Here is a 17129-nt window from a genome sequence, read left to right as displayed (position 1 = left end):
TACGCGATATTTTGTTTACAATACATAATTCATAATTCCGGTGCGTTTCGGTAGTGTATTGGTAGTGGCGCCGATCTTTACACGACAAGACCGAGACGAAATCCCAACCGGACCGTAGTTAATAATTGTAACTTAATATCCTGCTATGTGGTAAAATAAGTCTAACGAAAAAAACATCCGTCATACCAGCATGATTACTTACTAACAGAACCATTTCAAATTTCCTAAGCATCAAACACATAATCCGAGTTCGTACTAATCCAATCGCGAAACTCCGAAACACGTAAATAAACTATTGGATAGTTCACATTGCACAATGAAGCCAAAATAGTAATACCGATCAGTATTCGTTCTTTCTCTCCATCAACGATCAACCCAGAACCGTACGCTCTGTTACAGAAAGCACCTCCAAAGTAAGTATTCGTACAAATATGGTATGAAGAAATGTCCATTTGAGGATGTTGCTTTAGGCAATCGTCGTTCGACATTATCTGATTGCGTATATATCTCGACGTTGTCGTATACCCTCGGACGTTTATACCCTCCATCATTTCATACGTGCGAGAGTCGGATAGTCTAGGCAAACGAATCGGTTGCACAAACTTGGTAAAGGTTACCGAATGATCCAAACGAATGGTTGCAATATCGTGCTCCGGATGATACCGTACACCACTTTGCGTGAAGTTGATACGCTGCTGCATTGTTGTGTCACTTCCGTCGTCGTTACCCAAAACTGCAAACCCATGAGTTTTGGGCTTTCGCAAGCCTTGCGCAACCGTCAGAATGTGATCCGGTGTGATGAGGGATCCGGTAGAAATGGTAGTAACTGATTGAACACCATTTTTTATTAACAATTGCGCGTAGTACGGGAATTGTCCAGGGTAAGCAACGTATCCATTCGTAGAAAGGTTGATTGATATCTCCGTAGTCTGTGGGTTTTCAGCGTCATCTTCTAACCGTGTTGGATTTTGGCTAAAGTTCTCGATTGTGGTAGGTGGAAACTCGTGCACGTCACTTCCTTCTGCAGCCTTTACAAGATTACAAAACGCGACTAACAACGTATGCAACTGCATGTTCGAACTGTATTTCGAGTTTCACCGAATCTCACAATAAATATTTTCAATTGGTCCACTTAGTCAGGTACCCCATAATCTACTGGTCCGAATTCATGTGTTAGCTGTGCTACGAAGTTAAATGTGTACCGTAAGCCAATTGCCGATAAGAAATGATAAGTCACTCTTAATAGCAAAGCGAAATCATAGATTTCACATTCTATCGCAGTTTTCTTATCAGTGCTTCAAATACAATCTATTGATTTTTTGGTAAACAACGATAAAAAAAAGTTTCTTATCCGGCTACGAAAATTATTATCATCTGCTTCTTTTTTCTTTGTATTGTGATAACAGTAATGGTTTTGTACGTAGTATATCTCTTGTATGAATGACTGAATGACACTTCAGCTACGAGACGTTTATTACATGTCGTTCAATACAGACCCCAAATTGCACACCATTTTGTTACGTGGTGAAAATGGAACTTGCTATACAAGGTGTTGCAAATACAACGCTGCAATGTAGTAGTAAGCACGTGGTGACAAAGAAATATGATTATAGCACTCGATCCCGAAGATTATGGTAGATAAAACGTCGTACGGAATGATGCCAGGATGGAACGGTGTGCGTAGTCAACATAGGTAGGAAGATTGTGGCCGTTAGGAGACGGAAAATTTTATATACAAGCAATCCCCGAGATACGTTATTATAGCGGACCGCAATAAGCCGGAAAAGATCTACGTATTTTGAATTTCCGCATAAATCGAATCCGGGAGTAAAATCGTTTATACTTTAAAGTTACATAGTTGTATTCTTTTTTATTTATTTATTAAAAAAAACATAAGTCTGCCTTAGAGGCTTAACAATGTGACTTAATAACTAACATTAAGGGAAGGATAAGAGATAGAGAGAGAGAGGGTGCAAAAAATTGAAAACGGGACATGATAGTCAAACAGATGCTGGGAGTTGTTAAATGCAACTTGCGCTCTAAGGAAAGGATCATTCTGGCCATAACGCGTGAGCCTGGTTGGAAGGAGGAGAGTCTTATATAGAGGAGGTATAGAGGAGGTCTAACACGCAGGGAACGGGAAGGAGCATATAAAGAAATGCGTGAAAGAAGGAAAGGAGCATCAACAGTGTTGGACAAAAATCCAGCGATGAAAATCGCGTGGGAATTGGAATGCCGGGGTTGTTGGGGTTCAAGGCCTAATAAGCGACAGCGATGAAGATAGGAGGGAATTGCCGCAGACTGGTAACCAGAAAGGAACCGACGAGTGGCAAGACGCGTGAATTTGCGCTGAACCCGCTCAATCCTAACAATCGCAGTAACTGAAACGGTGACCAAACAACGCAAGCATATTCGAGGATCGAACACACCCAGCAACAATACAACGCCTTCAAACATAAAGCTCACGGACATTTGACAAAAAACGAGTAATTAGCCCCAACATACCGTTGGCTTTGCGGTTAGCCAAGAATAAACTCCAAATGATCGTTAAACGTTAGTTTCGTGTCAAGTCACACTCCGAGATCCTTGATGGTTGAAACACGATTTATGCCGATTCCACAAATTGTATATCGCCAAAGGAACATGTTGGTAGAACGACCAAACGAGATCACGAGGTTTTTGTGGACAGAGTAATAAAAAATTTGCACAACACAAAGCGGAAAAGGAATTAAGAAAATTTTGAATTTTTGGTCACATTTGGTTTGATTTTTGGTCACTCTAACGAATTGCTACCATCTACCAGCTGTTTCCATTTCTACCAGCTGTTGACATTTTATCAATGAAAACCATTGCATCGTTGTTATCCAGATACATCCAGGTGTTTACCTGATGGTGCACTTGATGCTGTATAAAATAATAGCGCTTTCACACTGAACGAACTTGACAGTTTGCGTATTCGTCGAACGTTGCTCAAATGTAAAAATTGACGACAAAAGATGAATATAGCTTGGTGACTGTGAACTGACTAAATGCGACCAGGACCAGATTGGAATGCCAGGGTTGTTGGAATACCAATCACTGATTGGTGTCTGTAAACAAGTGCAGTTCAGTAAACTCTGTTTTGTGTTGCGTTAAACCTAGTGCAACATATTGCTACGTGCTCAAAGTTATTGATTACTAGATTTTTTCGATGATTTCGAGATTTAGCGATGTCATATATAGTTTAGCTTAGCGAATATTTTTTTGGAAACTCTAAATCAGAGACTATAAAAAACACACTTGGAGTTCCGCAAGGAAGTGTTCTTGGACCAATTTTGTTCGTCATGTATATCAATGACATGAAACAGGTTTTGTAGTCTTGTGAGATTACTCTTTTTGCAGACGATACTGTTATGTTTATCTCGTACAAGGACATCAAACAAGCAGAGTCTCTCATTGATCTCGATTTAAACGCTCTAGATATTTGGCTAAACTATAAACTGCTAGCTTTTAACATTAAAAAGACCAGTTACATGGTAATGCGTACTGGTGGACTGGACAATCCTCATCCATCGTTATCAATACGGAAAGAATCGAGAGAACCCGACAGGTTTAGTACTAGCGGATTATTTTAGATTACAAGTTGGTGTTCCACGCTCACATAGACTGGGTCATCAGCAAAGTGGCCAAGAAGTGTGGAGTGATAAATAGGCTCGCGAACGATTTTTGGGGGAAAGTACACCACTACACATCACAAACGCTTCCGAACGGAATATGTTCATGTTTGTGTGTGTGTTATATGCACATGTGTCAAACCGAATCCGAATGACATGTAAACGGAATGAACGTGAAGAAATACATCCTAGGAAATTAAATACATTTGAAGACCGGCGAAGTATGCCATTCACACGGCAAAGTGGCTTGTTAAACCCTGTAAAGAAGGGCAGAAACTTTCTAGCCATGCAAGAGATTTTTACATAATTTCACTTTGCACAAAGAGTGCTAATTGAATTGTAACTGTGTTCGTAACACTCAACCCAATATATTTAATGTGATAATATAACGATGGTTTAGCTTGCAGTGCTATGAGATCCTTGAGGTTTGATTTGTTTCGCATTTATGATAAAAAAAAACAGAGTTTCGTTAAAGTTATTTCACGCATCTAACGATCAATTTATTATGCTTCCGAAACAGGCCATATCATTTCGATTTTATTATTTCCAAAATAAAGAGTTTGTTATTCGTGTAATAGTCAAATAAACGACAACATACATGACACGACAGCATACGACATTGTATCTGACTCCAAAGGTAACCCAACGTACAGCCATATATTTAGCGATTTCCTCCATTATCCTCCATTACCTCATTCGTACGGCAATCATATAATCCAGGCAAACGAATCGGTTTCATGCTTCAGTATTATTATTTTATTTCATTTAAACCCATTGTTCCAATCAATCCCTATTATTTACCGGCTAGCAAACACTGGTTGATTCGTTTAAAAATCAAACACATAGTCCGAGTTCATACTGATCCAGTCACGATGCTCAGATAAACGTTCATAAACCACCGGATAGGTCTGTTCACATAGGTTATAAGAAAACAGAGCTCCAACCAGCACTGGCCCATTCTCATCCTCAACCATCAATCCAGAACCGAACACTGAGCTACAAAATGACCCTCCTACGTATGCATTCGTGCAAATATGGTTAGAATGAATAACTCGATCAGGATGTACCTTCTGACAATCATCGTTCGACATTATCTGATTACGCAAATATCTAATTGTTTCAAGGTATCCTGAAACGATTGTACCTTCCATCATCTCATACGTGCGGGAGTCGGATAGGCTGGGCAAACGAATTGGCTGCACATACTTGGTGAAGGTAACTGGATGATCTAGACGAACTGTAGCGATGTCGTGGATGGGATGTAGCTGCAAACCACCTTGGGAGTAGTTGATACGCTGCTGCGTTTCTGTGCTGCTACCATCGCCGATACCCAAAATTGCATATCCTTGAGTGTTTAAATTTCTGCTAGGCGTAAGCGTTAGGATGTAATTCGGTGTGATGAGAGACCCTATATTCAGGATACCACCTGCACCATCGAACATAGTAAACAACCGAGCATAGTACGGGAACTGGCCGGGGTAGGCGTTATAGCCATCCGTAGACAGCTGGTTTGAATCAACCACTAACGGTCGTAGATCCTGCTCAAGATCACCGATCATCTGAATTGGCAGTTGATGTACACCACTTTCCATTGCAAACACCCCAACAATACCGATCACAACAAGAACTGCCGAATAGAACTGCATCTCCGAGCTGTATTTCAACTTCACCGACTTGCAAAGAACTGGTACTTGTTGCTCAAGCTCCACTGGCTTTTATTGCAATTGCTGAAACCGATTAGGAATCAGAGTTTGATTCTTTTTGCCTATCAACGCCTCTAATATCTTATTGATTGATGTTGATAATATATTGAACAAAGGCGAATATGAGAAGTGTGCGGTAACAAGTAATTAATCTACAAAGCAAACCCACAGAGAAAACATTTGCAGAAACTTTCTTACTTTTTCGTGATAGTGATCGTATGTCGTTTGATTGATCGGTGATTCTTTTGTGCGTCATAATATTATTTTTTTTATTGTATAAGGAGCTCAAAATCTTCTCATGATCCCCCGTCGAGGGACGATAATCGATTCACACTCACATAAAATGAGTGCCCTATGTCGCAGTATTGCGAGGGAAACATTAGTGTGATGTCATCAGCAAAACCGATAATCTAAGCTCCTGGAGGCAGGCGCAAGATAACGACACCGTCATACATTGCATTCCAGAGAGTTGGACCAAGTATGGATCACTGCGGCCCCTTATCAATAATATTAGATGAACTTATATAATACGAAGTCTAGGTAGCTCCACATCAACCCACTGATAAAGGGGAACCACCAATTTTCACGCCAATCGTTATCGCAGTACAATAACAATTTCCACCCCTTTTCCTTCTAAAAGGCTCTCTGCCCCTTTTCCGCGAATGCAGCGATGGCGTCTACAGGGGACCTTTACTTCTACAAACCATGCTAACTGCTCGTTGCCCATTAGTGAAGAAGGAAGTGAAGAAGGAGAGACGGATCAGGAACTATCAGGAAGGAAAAATTAGTTTTCCAAAACGATTATGGTGTTGTGTCGATTAAACCCACAGGTCTGAATTACTCTATATCGCAAACAGGATACCCAGGAATTCGGCAGAATAACCAGCTTTTGTAGATTCCAGAATTATGGAAAGTTATCCGATTCAAAGTAATCTGGAAATATTGGAACACTGCTGGGTACGCGTATGGTAACCTGCAATGTGCGTTAGGAATATTATTTGGCCCTTGGATTTTGCCCGATTTTAAGATGTCCGTCTCCACCAAAAGATCGTCCAAAGGCTATATTCTGGACCAAGGAGCGGAGGGTCACGAGCAAGGAAAAGATGTTCTATGATCTGTTTAAGCCTTAGAGGGCGTCTTTCACGCAGTTAAACCAAGGTTCCTACTATGGTCACTGCGGCCTTAAAAGCATTTCCTCATGAATTAAGTTGCATTTCCGTCTACTTGGTTTTACGTTGTGATATATTTTTAACAAGTATGTATTCAATTGGCGTATGATTTTCACGAGTGGAGCTTATGGCTACGTCTGTTTTTTTGAACGGCTAAGACAACACTACAAAATGAGCACAAAGCGCTGTACAAATACAATATTACAAAAAGAAATGCTTCTCTTTCCTATTCGATTCCCACTCATACATTCAATTTCATGCTACACCAACACAACCCCCATGGCACCATAGAAGTCAAAGTAGTTTTATGCATCGGTACTATCATTTTATTTCATTTATAAAACATTGTTCATATCAATCCCAATTATTTACCTCCTTGGAAACACTGGTTGATTCGTTTAAAAATCAAACACATAGTCCGAGTACATACTGATCCAGTCACGATGCTCAGATACACGTTCATAAACCGTAGGATAGTTCATGTCACATCCATAAATTGAAGACGTAACTCCAACCAGAATTAACCCATTCTCATCCTTGACGATCAACCCAGAACCGTATGTTCTAGTACTGAACGCTCCTCCTACGTATGCATTCGTGCAGATATGATAAGAATATATGAATCGATAAGGATGTTCCTTCTGACAATCATCGTTCGACAATATCTGATTACGCAAATATAACAGTGGTCCGGAAGTACTTCCAACGTTGGTGCCTTCCATCATCTCATACGTGCGGGAGTCGGATAGGCTGGGCAAACGAATAGGCTGCACAAACTTGGAGAAGGTAACTGGATGATCTAGACGAACTGTAGCGATGTCGTGGATGGGATGTAGCTGCAAACCACCTTGGGTGAAATTAATTTTCTGCTGCGTTTCTGTGCTGCTCCCATCGCCGATACCCAAAATTGCATATCCATGAGTGTTTATATTTCTGGCCGTTGCTAGCGTTAGGATGTAATTCGGTGTGATGAGAGACCCGCCAGTCAGCAGAGTACCAGATATACCCTCACGGTTAATATACAACCGAGCATGGTATGGGAACTGGCCGTGGTAGACGTTATAGCCATCCGTAGACAGCTGGTTTGAATCAACCACTAACGGTCGTAGATCCTGCTCAAGATCACCGATCATCTGAATTGGCAGTTGATGTACGCCACTTTCCATTGCAAACACCCCAACAATACCGATCACAACAAGAACTGCCGAATAGAACTGCATCTCCGAACTGTATTTCAACTTCACCGACTTGCAAAGAACTGGTACTTGTTGCTCAAGCTCCACTGGCTTTTATTGCAATTGCTGAAACCGATTAGGAATCAGAGTTTGATTCTTTTTGCCTATCAATGCCTCTAATATCTTATTGATTGATGTTGATAATATATTGAACAAAGGCGAATATAAGAAGTGTGCGGTAACAAGTAATTAATCTGCAAAGGAAACCCACAGAGAAAAAAATTGCAGAAACTTTCTTACCTTTTTCGTGATAGTGATCGTATGTCGTTTGATTGATCGGTGATTCTTTTGTGCGTCATAATATTATTTTTTTTATTGTAAAGGAGCTCAAAATCTTCTTATGATCCCCCGGCGAGGGACGATAAGCGATTCATACTCAAGTAGAACGAGTGTCCTATGTCGCAGTATTGCGACGGAAACATTAGTGTGATGTCATCAGCAACACCAATTATTTAATCTATTGGCAAAACCGATCATCTAAGCTGAGTTGGAACAAGTATAGATCACCGCGGCTTTCCGCCATTGGGGCAGATCATACCAAGAGTTAGCAAGCTTAAGCTTTTAGCCTGTATCTGTCAAATATATCAGGTACCAGACTGTGTCATTCTGTACAGATTCGTAAAGGACATAGCATTTTAACATGAAGAATGACACAAGGGATCATTTTTGTAAACTACAGACTTGAGAACTTGAGAACTTGAACTGTTCTGTAAACTGTAAACTGTAAACTTGAGAAAAATCAATTTAAGTGTAGTAATTTAATTTTATTTCAATGCATTTGAAATAATATAAAAGTATGATTATTAAAATAATCCTTTTTCAGTTGTTTTTGTTAAAAAAAGTTGTTTACATTTTTCGCACACGGGAAACATGGCGTAACCTGGTGTTGGCGCCTAGATGGCTGCAGGAACTTGCAGGTTGCATGAACATCGATTAAGTTAGGGATTACGTTAGTATTAGTGTACTAGACTGTCGTAAGATAATGACGAACAGCTAAAAGGGGATTAGTAGCAGTCAGAGAGTCGATTCGGCAACATCCATCACTATTAACGTATATGAGCTATCGTTCACCTGGCTCAGACCAGCTAGCAAAATTCTTTTTTTTGACATTTGTCGAGCTTGGGTTAGCTGCTTTCTTTGGGAAACCAATCTAATCCTTCTTTTCTAGCCTTAACTTGGCTTGTTATTTGTATGGTGAGCTGTAAGCGGATAGGACTGGAAACGTCAAAACGCTTACAAAAAAACTGGCTTATAGTATGATTCCAGCCAAAATCAGATAAGGGGCCGTTCAATTATTACGTAACGCAAAAATTGAGAATTTTGGACCCCCTCCCCCCCCCATTGTAACAAAACGTAACGCTGGAATGAACCCCCCTCATTTAATTACGTAGTATTATGAACCCCCCCCCACCCACTAATAACCAGTAATTTTTTTTTATTTTACAAAAAAAATCTACGACATTTTAACTTCCATTTTTATTTCGAACATAATACTGAAAAAAAAACACCAAGCTACTGATTTTTAAACGTTTTACTTTTAGATTACAAGTTTTGCCAAGTGGCTGCATATGATGGTCAATGCTGACGATTGGGACAGCATCATCGTTTACAACGTGTCCCAAATCTTCATCATCTGAACCCAACCATATATCCTCCTGATCCTTGATCGTAATCACCTTCTTTTTACTTTTATTTACGTCGTGTTTGGACAGTGACGACGATTCTAACAACCGATCTTTTGTGGAATAAATTTGGTTATGTTGGTTCAGCAAAACTTGTGAAGCAAGATATATTTCGCAAATTTTACAAACTCTGCTTTGTAACGCCTTTTGTAATGAAGGGCAATATAGGTCATATGGCAGCTCTTTGTATGATGGAAAAGATTTAGGTAGGATCTTTGCAGTGTTAATCGAGCTATTAAGGAAGAGTGAAACAAACGATCCACTCGTTTTGGAAAAATTTGAGTACACGGCTTTAATCCCATCTGCAGTTTGATTGATGCGAATCGGAGCAGACATTAATTGCGTTGGCATTATATCGAAATAGCTGCTTCTGGGTGTGCTGCAACATTTGCGATTTGTACATTTCACTATTTGCAAAAAGTACTGTGAAGTGCGTACATGTGATGAACACCATTCTGCATCACAGCTAAGTATGGAATCAAACGATAACTCAGAGGAACTTGGGTCAATATAATCCGAAACTACGGGGAATCCACCGAATGTTATATCGTTCCATATTTCTGCAGCTGTTTCACCTGCATACTTAAAATTATTTTTCTCTAATTCCAAATCAATAGTTCGAAGTCTTTCATCATGGGTTCCGTAATGGTACCGTAATGATCATGAGGTAGAACAAGGCCTGACAATTCTCGAGACAATGGCGCCATTCTTCTTTCCAAATACAAATACAAACAATAATGATACAAAATGAAGAATCTGAGACTAAATTTAAAGAGAAATTTACACTTAATGTATAATGTATAAAGGTGCGAATACAAATCACACAACTAAAATAGACCCAACCAGTGAGGTCGAAACTATGCAGCAGTGGCAATGATGAATGACGAAAAATAGAATCATCAATAATTTAGCCATCTGAACAACTTATTCTATGTAACGTAACATAAAGTTGAACCCCCCCTCCCCCTATGTAACAAACCGTAACGTTTGAAGGAACCCCCCCCCCCCCCCCCCCTAACAGCGTTACGTAATAATTGAATGAACCCTAACCTAATCTGATCCGGAGTCTAGGTAGAATCATATCAGCCTACAGACAATGGGGAACCACCAATTTTTACGTAATTCGTTATCGCAGTGCTATAACAATTCCCTTTTTCTCCCAAAGCCACTTGTTGGAATTATTTGTTTGAATTTCTTACATGAAAGGTTGCATGAAATGTTTCACGGATTAGACGATAGCGGAATTGCCCTAGATAAGTTTACTGAATTGTAAAAGTTAAGAAAAGGAAGACAACGGAATAAACAGTCGCATACAGAACACGAAAAACGTAGGACAAGCTTTTTGGTTTCGGAAAGGAAACCGCACGGATATATAACATTTACTGATATTTCTCACACCATTGTTGAGGCGCCAGATTACCTCAGGAGGGATTTCTTTCGCGAGGAACACAAGAAAGGGGTACCCTTTTTTAACACTTACTACTACTTACTCCCCTTACTTACTAGTGATATATTTTTAACAAGTATGTATTTAATTGGTTGTTCAATTGATGTTTACGAGTGGAGCTTATGGCCACGTCTGTTTTATTGAACGGCTAAGACAACACTACAAAATGAGCACAAAGCGCTGTACAAATGCAATATTACAAAAAGAGATGCTTCTCTTTCCTATTCGATTCCCACTCATGCATTCAATTTCATGCTACACCAACACAACCCCCATGGCACCATAGAAGTCAAAGTAGTTTGATGCATCAGTATTATCATTGTATTTCATTTATAAAACATTGTTCATATCAATCCCAATTATTTACCTCCTTGGAAACACTGGTTGATTCGTTTAAAAATCAAACACATAGTCCGAGTTCGTACTGATCCATTCACGATACTCAGATAAACGATAAAAAATCATAGGATAGTTCAGGTCACATCCATAAATTGCAGACATAACTCCAACCAATGTTGACCCATTCTCATCCTCAACGATTAACCCAGAACCGTACACTTCACCACATAATGCTCCTCCTACGTATGCATTCGTGCAAATTTCATTAGAAAGTATGGATCGATAAGGATGTTGCTTATTACAACCATCGTTCGACATTATCTGATTACGCAAATATATCAGTGGTCCTTCTCGGGCAGGGCGTTGGTAACTCATTCCAACGTTGGTGCCTTCCATCATCTCATACGTGCGGGAGTCGGATAGTCTGGGCAAACGAATTGGCTGCACATACTTGGTGAAGGTAACAGGATGATCTAGACGAACTGTAGCGATGTCGTGGATGGGATGTAGCTGCGTAGCATTTCGGGAGAAGTTGATTTTCTGCTGAGTTTCTTTGCTGCTTCCATCGCCGATACCCAAAATTGCATATCCATAAGTAGTTAAATTTCTGCCCGCTGCTCTCGTAAGGATGTAATTCGGTGTGATGAGGGACCCGTCAGTCAGGACAGTACCACCTAAACCTTCGCGCTCAGTAAACAACCGAGCATGGTACGGGAATTGTCCAGGGTAGACGTCATATCCATCCGTAGACAGCTGGTTTGAATCAACCACTAACGGTCGTAGATCCTGCTCAAGATCACCGATCAACTGAATTGGCAGTTGATGTACACCACTTTCTATTGCAAACACCCCAACAATACCGATCACAACAAGAACTGCCGAATAGAACTGCATCTTCGAACTGTATTTCAACTTCAGCGACTTGCAAAGAACTGGTACTTGTTGCTCAAGCTCCACTGGCTTTTATTGCAATTGCTGAAACCGATTAGGAATCAGAGTTTGATTCTTTTTGCCTATCAATGCCTCTAATATCTTATTGATTGATATTGATAGTAAATTGAACAAAGGCGAATATAAGAAGTGTGCGGTAACAAGTAATTGATCTACAAAGCAAACCCACAGAGAAAACATTTGCAGAAACTTTCTTACCTTTTTCGTGATAGTGATCGTATGTCTTGTGATTGATCGGTGATTCTTTTGTGCGTCAAAATATTATTTTTTTTATTGTATAAGGAGCTCAAAATCTTCTCATGATCCCACGTCGAAGGACGATAAGCGATTCATACTCACATAAAATGAGTGCCCAATGCCGCAGTATTGCGAGGGAAACATTAGTGTGATGTCATCAGCAAAACCGATAATCTAAGCTCCTGGAGGCAGGCGCAAGATAACGACACCGTCATACATTGCATTCCAGAGAGTTATACCAAGTATGGATCACTGTGGCCCCTTACCAAAAATATTAGATGATCTCATATAATACGGAGTCTAGGTAGCTCCATATCAGCCCACTGATAGAGGGGAACCACCAATTTTCACACAGGCCCACAGGCTTGAATGACTCTATGTGACCAGTAGGATACCCCGAGATTCGAAAAGGGAACTTGTTGCTACCGTTGGGAATACTATCTGGCCGCGTGGGGCCTTGTTCGATTCAAGGCTGTGTCGCACAGCCTGTGCGCCACCAACAAAAGCTGGTCGATAGTGATCGGTGTAGGAGCAGTCTCCAGAACGCTATATTCTGTGCCGAGTGGCGAGGGTCATGAGCAAAGAAAAGATGCTCTATGATCTGTTTAAGCCCTTGAAGACATCATTCATGTGATTGATCACAGGTTCCTTCTTTAGATTGTTGCTTTATTTGCAGCGCCATGGATTTAAAGCGATCTCCTCACTAAGTAGCATGGAGTAGCTCTTTTTAGTCGCTCTCTTATTGTCAAAGCAGTTTGACACCCCTGTACGTCAGGGAAGTAGCGGTTGATTCCGGTAGGTGGCGATAGCGATCGCAATCTATATATACGAGCGGGTTCGAGACGAAGCGTCTCTTTTTATTCGGACTCAGAACACAAGCGGCAATAAATTTGAACAAGTGTAAGTGAAATAACCGTGCTTGTTAAAATTGTGCTAAAAAATCGTCCGAAAATCCGACATATATGATCAGATCTGTCTTTTATGTAGGTTGTCCTCCGGACCTCCCTAGGTTCATCCGATCTGCCACGCTGTTGGTTTCTACGGGTCAGAATATATTCCGCTCGCCAGTTGCTTAATGTCACATTCCATCCATATAATGTACGTCGAATACGGTTGTAGGATCTCTTCAAAAATGAATTAAATTGCTTTTGCAAATGTGTGGCGACCAGAGCATCGCAAATAGCCAAGACACAAAATAGCGCCACCTAGGCAAAAATGAGGGTACTAAACAAATTGCTAGTTGGGAAGTTTTGCCTGGACACGACGAACACAATCAGTCCTTTGTTCCTAGGTAAACCCAAACTAGCAACCGGTAAAAGCTAGAACAATAAGATCCTTGTTTGTAGGAGAGGAACGAAGGAATACTCGAACAAACGAAAAAACAGACAGGATCGAACACGAAAGGAGACAGGAAAGTTCGAGACATGGCCAGCACAATATAAAAGCGGTGGCATGTCCGAACGAAAAGTTAGTTATCGCTCCGGTCTCCGACGAAGAAGACCTTCTGCGAGTTATCGCTCCGGCCCCCGACGAGGAAGACCTTCTGCGAGTAATCGCTCCGATATTCGACAAGAAAATCCTTCTGCCAGTAATCGTAAAGTAGGGAAGCAAAGTTGTCTGGAACCTAACTCCCAGCAGTTGGAAGGAAGAATAAAAATAGGACCCAACTTCGGTTGGACAACTCCTAAAACTGGTGACCCCGACGTGATTCCTTCCACAACCCGCCTTCAAGAAGGCCCTCGTTGGAACCACCATACCAACACCGAGGATCAACGGGAGCAGCGAGGAACCATCCGATTCTTTCCTGGCTATAGCGTACCACCCCGGCCCGGACCCGCGACGTCTCGTACCAACACTGTTAGGTACTACGTCGACTCGTACGTGCACCCCGTTCCACACCACCGCGCTACATCCCACATCGGGACTGTGACGATCATCAAACGCTGATTCAAACATCCGTGTTTACGCTACAAGCGAAGGAGGATCGTGGCCGCTATGTTGCATAGCCCAAACAATAAAGTAACCAGGAACGATAACTCCGACGTAACCAGTCCCGCTACCGGACTCACTACGCCGCCCGGGACGCTCGACATATCTACTACGCACGACGCAACTACCGAGATGCAGGATTCTGAAGTTCAGACGATGAACGCCATGCGGCTCAAACCGCCCGAGTTGAGCGCCGCCGACATCCACACCTTTTTCTTCGCTTTAGAGAATTGGTTTGACGTATGGAACATTTCTCCGAGAAGTGACTTAAAGCGCTACAACATACTCAAAACGCAGATTCCTATCAGCATCCTCCCAGAAGTACGACATTTTCTGGAAAACGTTCCTAGTACCGACCGCTACGAAGCTGCGAAGCGAGCTTTGATTCAACACTTCGAGAAATCACAACGAAGTCGACTGCATCGGTTGCTAGCAGACATGAACCTCGGGGATCGCAAGCCATCTCAACTACTGGCCGAGATGCGACGCACAGCGAATGGAGCGATGACGGACCTTACGCTGGTCGACCTGTGGATCGGCCGTCTGCCTCCGTACGTCCAATCAGCCGTTCTTGCCGCCGCGAATAATGTGGAAGAGAAGGTGAAGGTTGCCGACGCGGTAATGGATTCATTCGCTCTTTACCATCGGACCGGACCATACCATAGCGTGTCGGAAGTAAAGAGCGGGGAAGTAGAACGCCTGACCCTGCAAGTAAACCAGCTAAGCCAACGATTGGAAGAAGTGCTGAGGCAAACCTACCGCCGGAAACATTCTCGTTCTCGCTCCCAGTCTCGACCACGTAACTGGGCTAACTCACCAGCCCGTAATCCGGACGAGATTTGCTACTACCATCGTAACTTTGGCAAACGGGCGCGAAACTGCCGAGCTCCCTGCTCATTCAAAGACCGACGACATGGAAACAATACGCCATCTCCTTCAACCTGACAATTATCCGACGAGCGAGAAGTCCACTCATTGGCAACCACCAGCCATCGCCTTATTGTAGTAGACCAACGAACTAAGCAACGCTTCCTCATAGATACCGGCGCCGACGTCTCGGTAATCCCTCGCCAACACAGTACTTGCTCGTATAAGCCATCTACAATGAAATTGTTTGCTGCCAACAGAACACCCATAGAAGTATACGGAGAATCACTTTACACCCTGGACCTGGGACTTCGACGAGCATTCCTGTGGAACTTCGTGATAGCAGACGTAGGCACCGCCATCATTGGAGCCGACTTCCTTCAACATTTCCACCTCCTGGTGGACCTTCGCCGCAGATGCCTGGTGGACGCCATTACCAAGCTGCAGACGCCCGGAGAGCCCGATCGTAATCTAGAAGAGCCAACCGTCAAGGTTTGCGACGGAACTTCTCCGATGGCCAACCTACTCACAGAGTTTCCCGCACTGACCGTACCGATTGCGCCTGGAACACTCTTACGGACCAACATCACACACCGCATCGAGACTACCGGTCAACCAACCTTCGCACGTCCCCGAAGGTTGTCTCCAGAAAAGTATGCTGCAGCACGCGCGGAATTTGAGTCCTTGGTACAGCTCGGAGTATGCCGTCCTTCAAATAGCAGCTGGGCCAGCCCACTACACATGACCAGGAAAGCCGATGGAACTTGGCGTCCATGTGGAGACTACCGTGCCCTCAACGCAAAGACGATCCCGGACCGATACCCATTACCTTTCCTGCAGGATTTTACGATGCATTTGCAAGGAAAGATCATTTTCTCCAAGATCGACCTGCATAAAGCATACCATCAAATCCCCCTACATCCGGAAGATATCCCGAAAACGGCAATCACAACCCCTTTCGGGTTGTTCGAGTACACCACGATGCCATTCGGCTTGAGGAATGCCGCGCAGACGTTCCAGCGACTCATCCATGATGTATTACGAGGTCTCGATTTCGTCTTCCCCTACATCGACGACATGATAGTAGCATCGGCGTCAGAGGAACAACATCACGACCACCTGCGCCAGCTATTCCAGCGTCTGGAGCAACATCAGTTAGCCATTAATCCGGCTAAGTGCGAGTTTGGCCGTAGTGAAATTGCTTTCCTGGGTCATTTGGTCAACGCAAAAGGAATTTATCCTCTGCCCGAACGAGTGCAAGCCATTAGCGAGATGAAGCAGCCAGCCACCATCATGGAGCTTAAAAAGTTCCTCGCCATGGTGAATTATTACCGCCGTTTTCTACCACACGCCCTGGAAACACAAGGGATCCTGCTAGAGATGACACCGGGGAACAAAAAGAAGGACAAAACACCACTAGTTTGGACGCCTGCAGCCACCGAAGCATTCGACCGCTGCAAAGAGCAACTACAGAACGCCACGCTATTGACTCATCCCGCTCCCAACGCAGAGCTATCGCTTTGGACCGACGCCTCGGACTTCGCCGCTGGAGCCGTTTTACACCAACTCGTCGACGGCCAACTCCAACCCCTAGGATTCTTCTCGAAAAAATTTGAGAAAGCACAGATGAAGTACTCAACTTACGACCGAGAGCTGACAGCAGTTTACCTTGCCGTACGACATTTTCGCCACTTGTTGGAGGGTCGTGACTTCCGGATCTACACGGATCACAAGCCTCTAATCTACGCTTTCCGGCAAACACACGATAACGCCTCACCACGACGAGTGCGCCAGTTAGACTTCATCGGTCAGTTTACCACCGACATTCATCACGTAGCTGGAGAAGAGAATATCACC

At 42.7% G+C, this 17129-nt stretch overlaps 4 protein-coding genes across 4 annotated transcripts; all 4 read right to left on the bottom strand.

The window, feature by feature from the left end:
• Positions 1-224: 224 nt before the first annotated feature.
• On the bottom strand, positions 225-1073 carry LOC128712853 (brachyurin-like). The gene has a single exon (XM_053807721.1). The coding sequence runs from the start codon at positions 1071-1073 to the stop codon at positions 225-227; it is 849 nt and encodes a 282-aa protein (XP_053663696.1).
• Positions 1074-4480: 3407 nt separating this feature from the next.
• On the bottom strand, positions 4481-5299 carry LOC128712851 (collagenase-like). Its single transcript, XM_053807720.1, has one exon. The coding sequence runs from the start codon at positions 5297-5299 to the stop codon at positions 4481-4483; it is 819 nt and encodes a 272-aa protein (XP_053663695.1).
• Positions 5300-6923: 1624 nt separating this feature from the next.
• Positions 6924-7745, bottom strand: LOC128715307 (collagenase-like). The gene has a single exon (XM_053810190.1). It carries the CDS (start codon positions 7743-7745, stop codon positions 6924-6926), a length of 822 nt encoding a protein of 273 aa, XP_053666165.1.
• A 3537-nt stretch (positions 7746-11282) lies between these two features.
• Positions 11283-12122, bottom strand: LOC128715300 (collagenase-like). Its single transcript, XM_053810182.1, has one exon. The coding sequence runs from the start codon at positions 12120-12122 to the stop codon at positions 11283-11285; it is 840 nt and encodes a 279-aa protein (XP_053666157.1).
• Positions 12123-17129: the final 5007 nt, after the last annotated feature.

The sequence above is a fragment of the Anopheles marshallii genome, chromosome 3 (genome assembly GCF_943734725.1).
Source record: "Anopheles marshallii chromosome 3, idAnoMarsDA_429_01, whole genome shotgun sequence".
NCBI lineage: Eukaryota > Metazoa > Arthropoda > Insecta > Diptera > Culicidae > Anopheles > Anopheles marshallii.
Note: the sequence above shows the minus strand (reverse complement) of the source record. Positions and strands in the feature narration are given on the sequence as shown.

Excerpts from the sequence above, each read along its gene's own strand:
- LOC128712853 (XM_053807721.1), bottom strand. The coding sequence starts at position 1,073 with ATGCAGTTGCATACGTTGTTAGTCGCGTTTTGTAATCTTGTAAAGGCT.
- LOC128712851 (XM_053807720.1), bottom strand. The coding sequence starts at position 5,299 with ATGCAGTTCTATTCGGCAGTTCTTGTTGTGATCGGTATTGTTGGGGTG.
- LOC128715307 (XM_053810190.1), bottom strand. The coding sequence starts at position 7,745 with ATGCAGTTCTATTCGGCAGTTCTTGTTGTGATCGGTATTGTTGGGGTG.
- LOC128715300 (XM_053810182.1), bottom strand. The coding sequence starts at position 12,122 with ATGCAGTTCTATTCGGCAGTTCTTGTTGTGATCGGTATTGTTGGGGTG.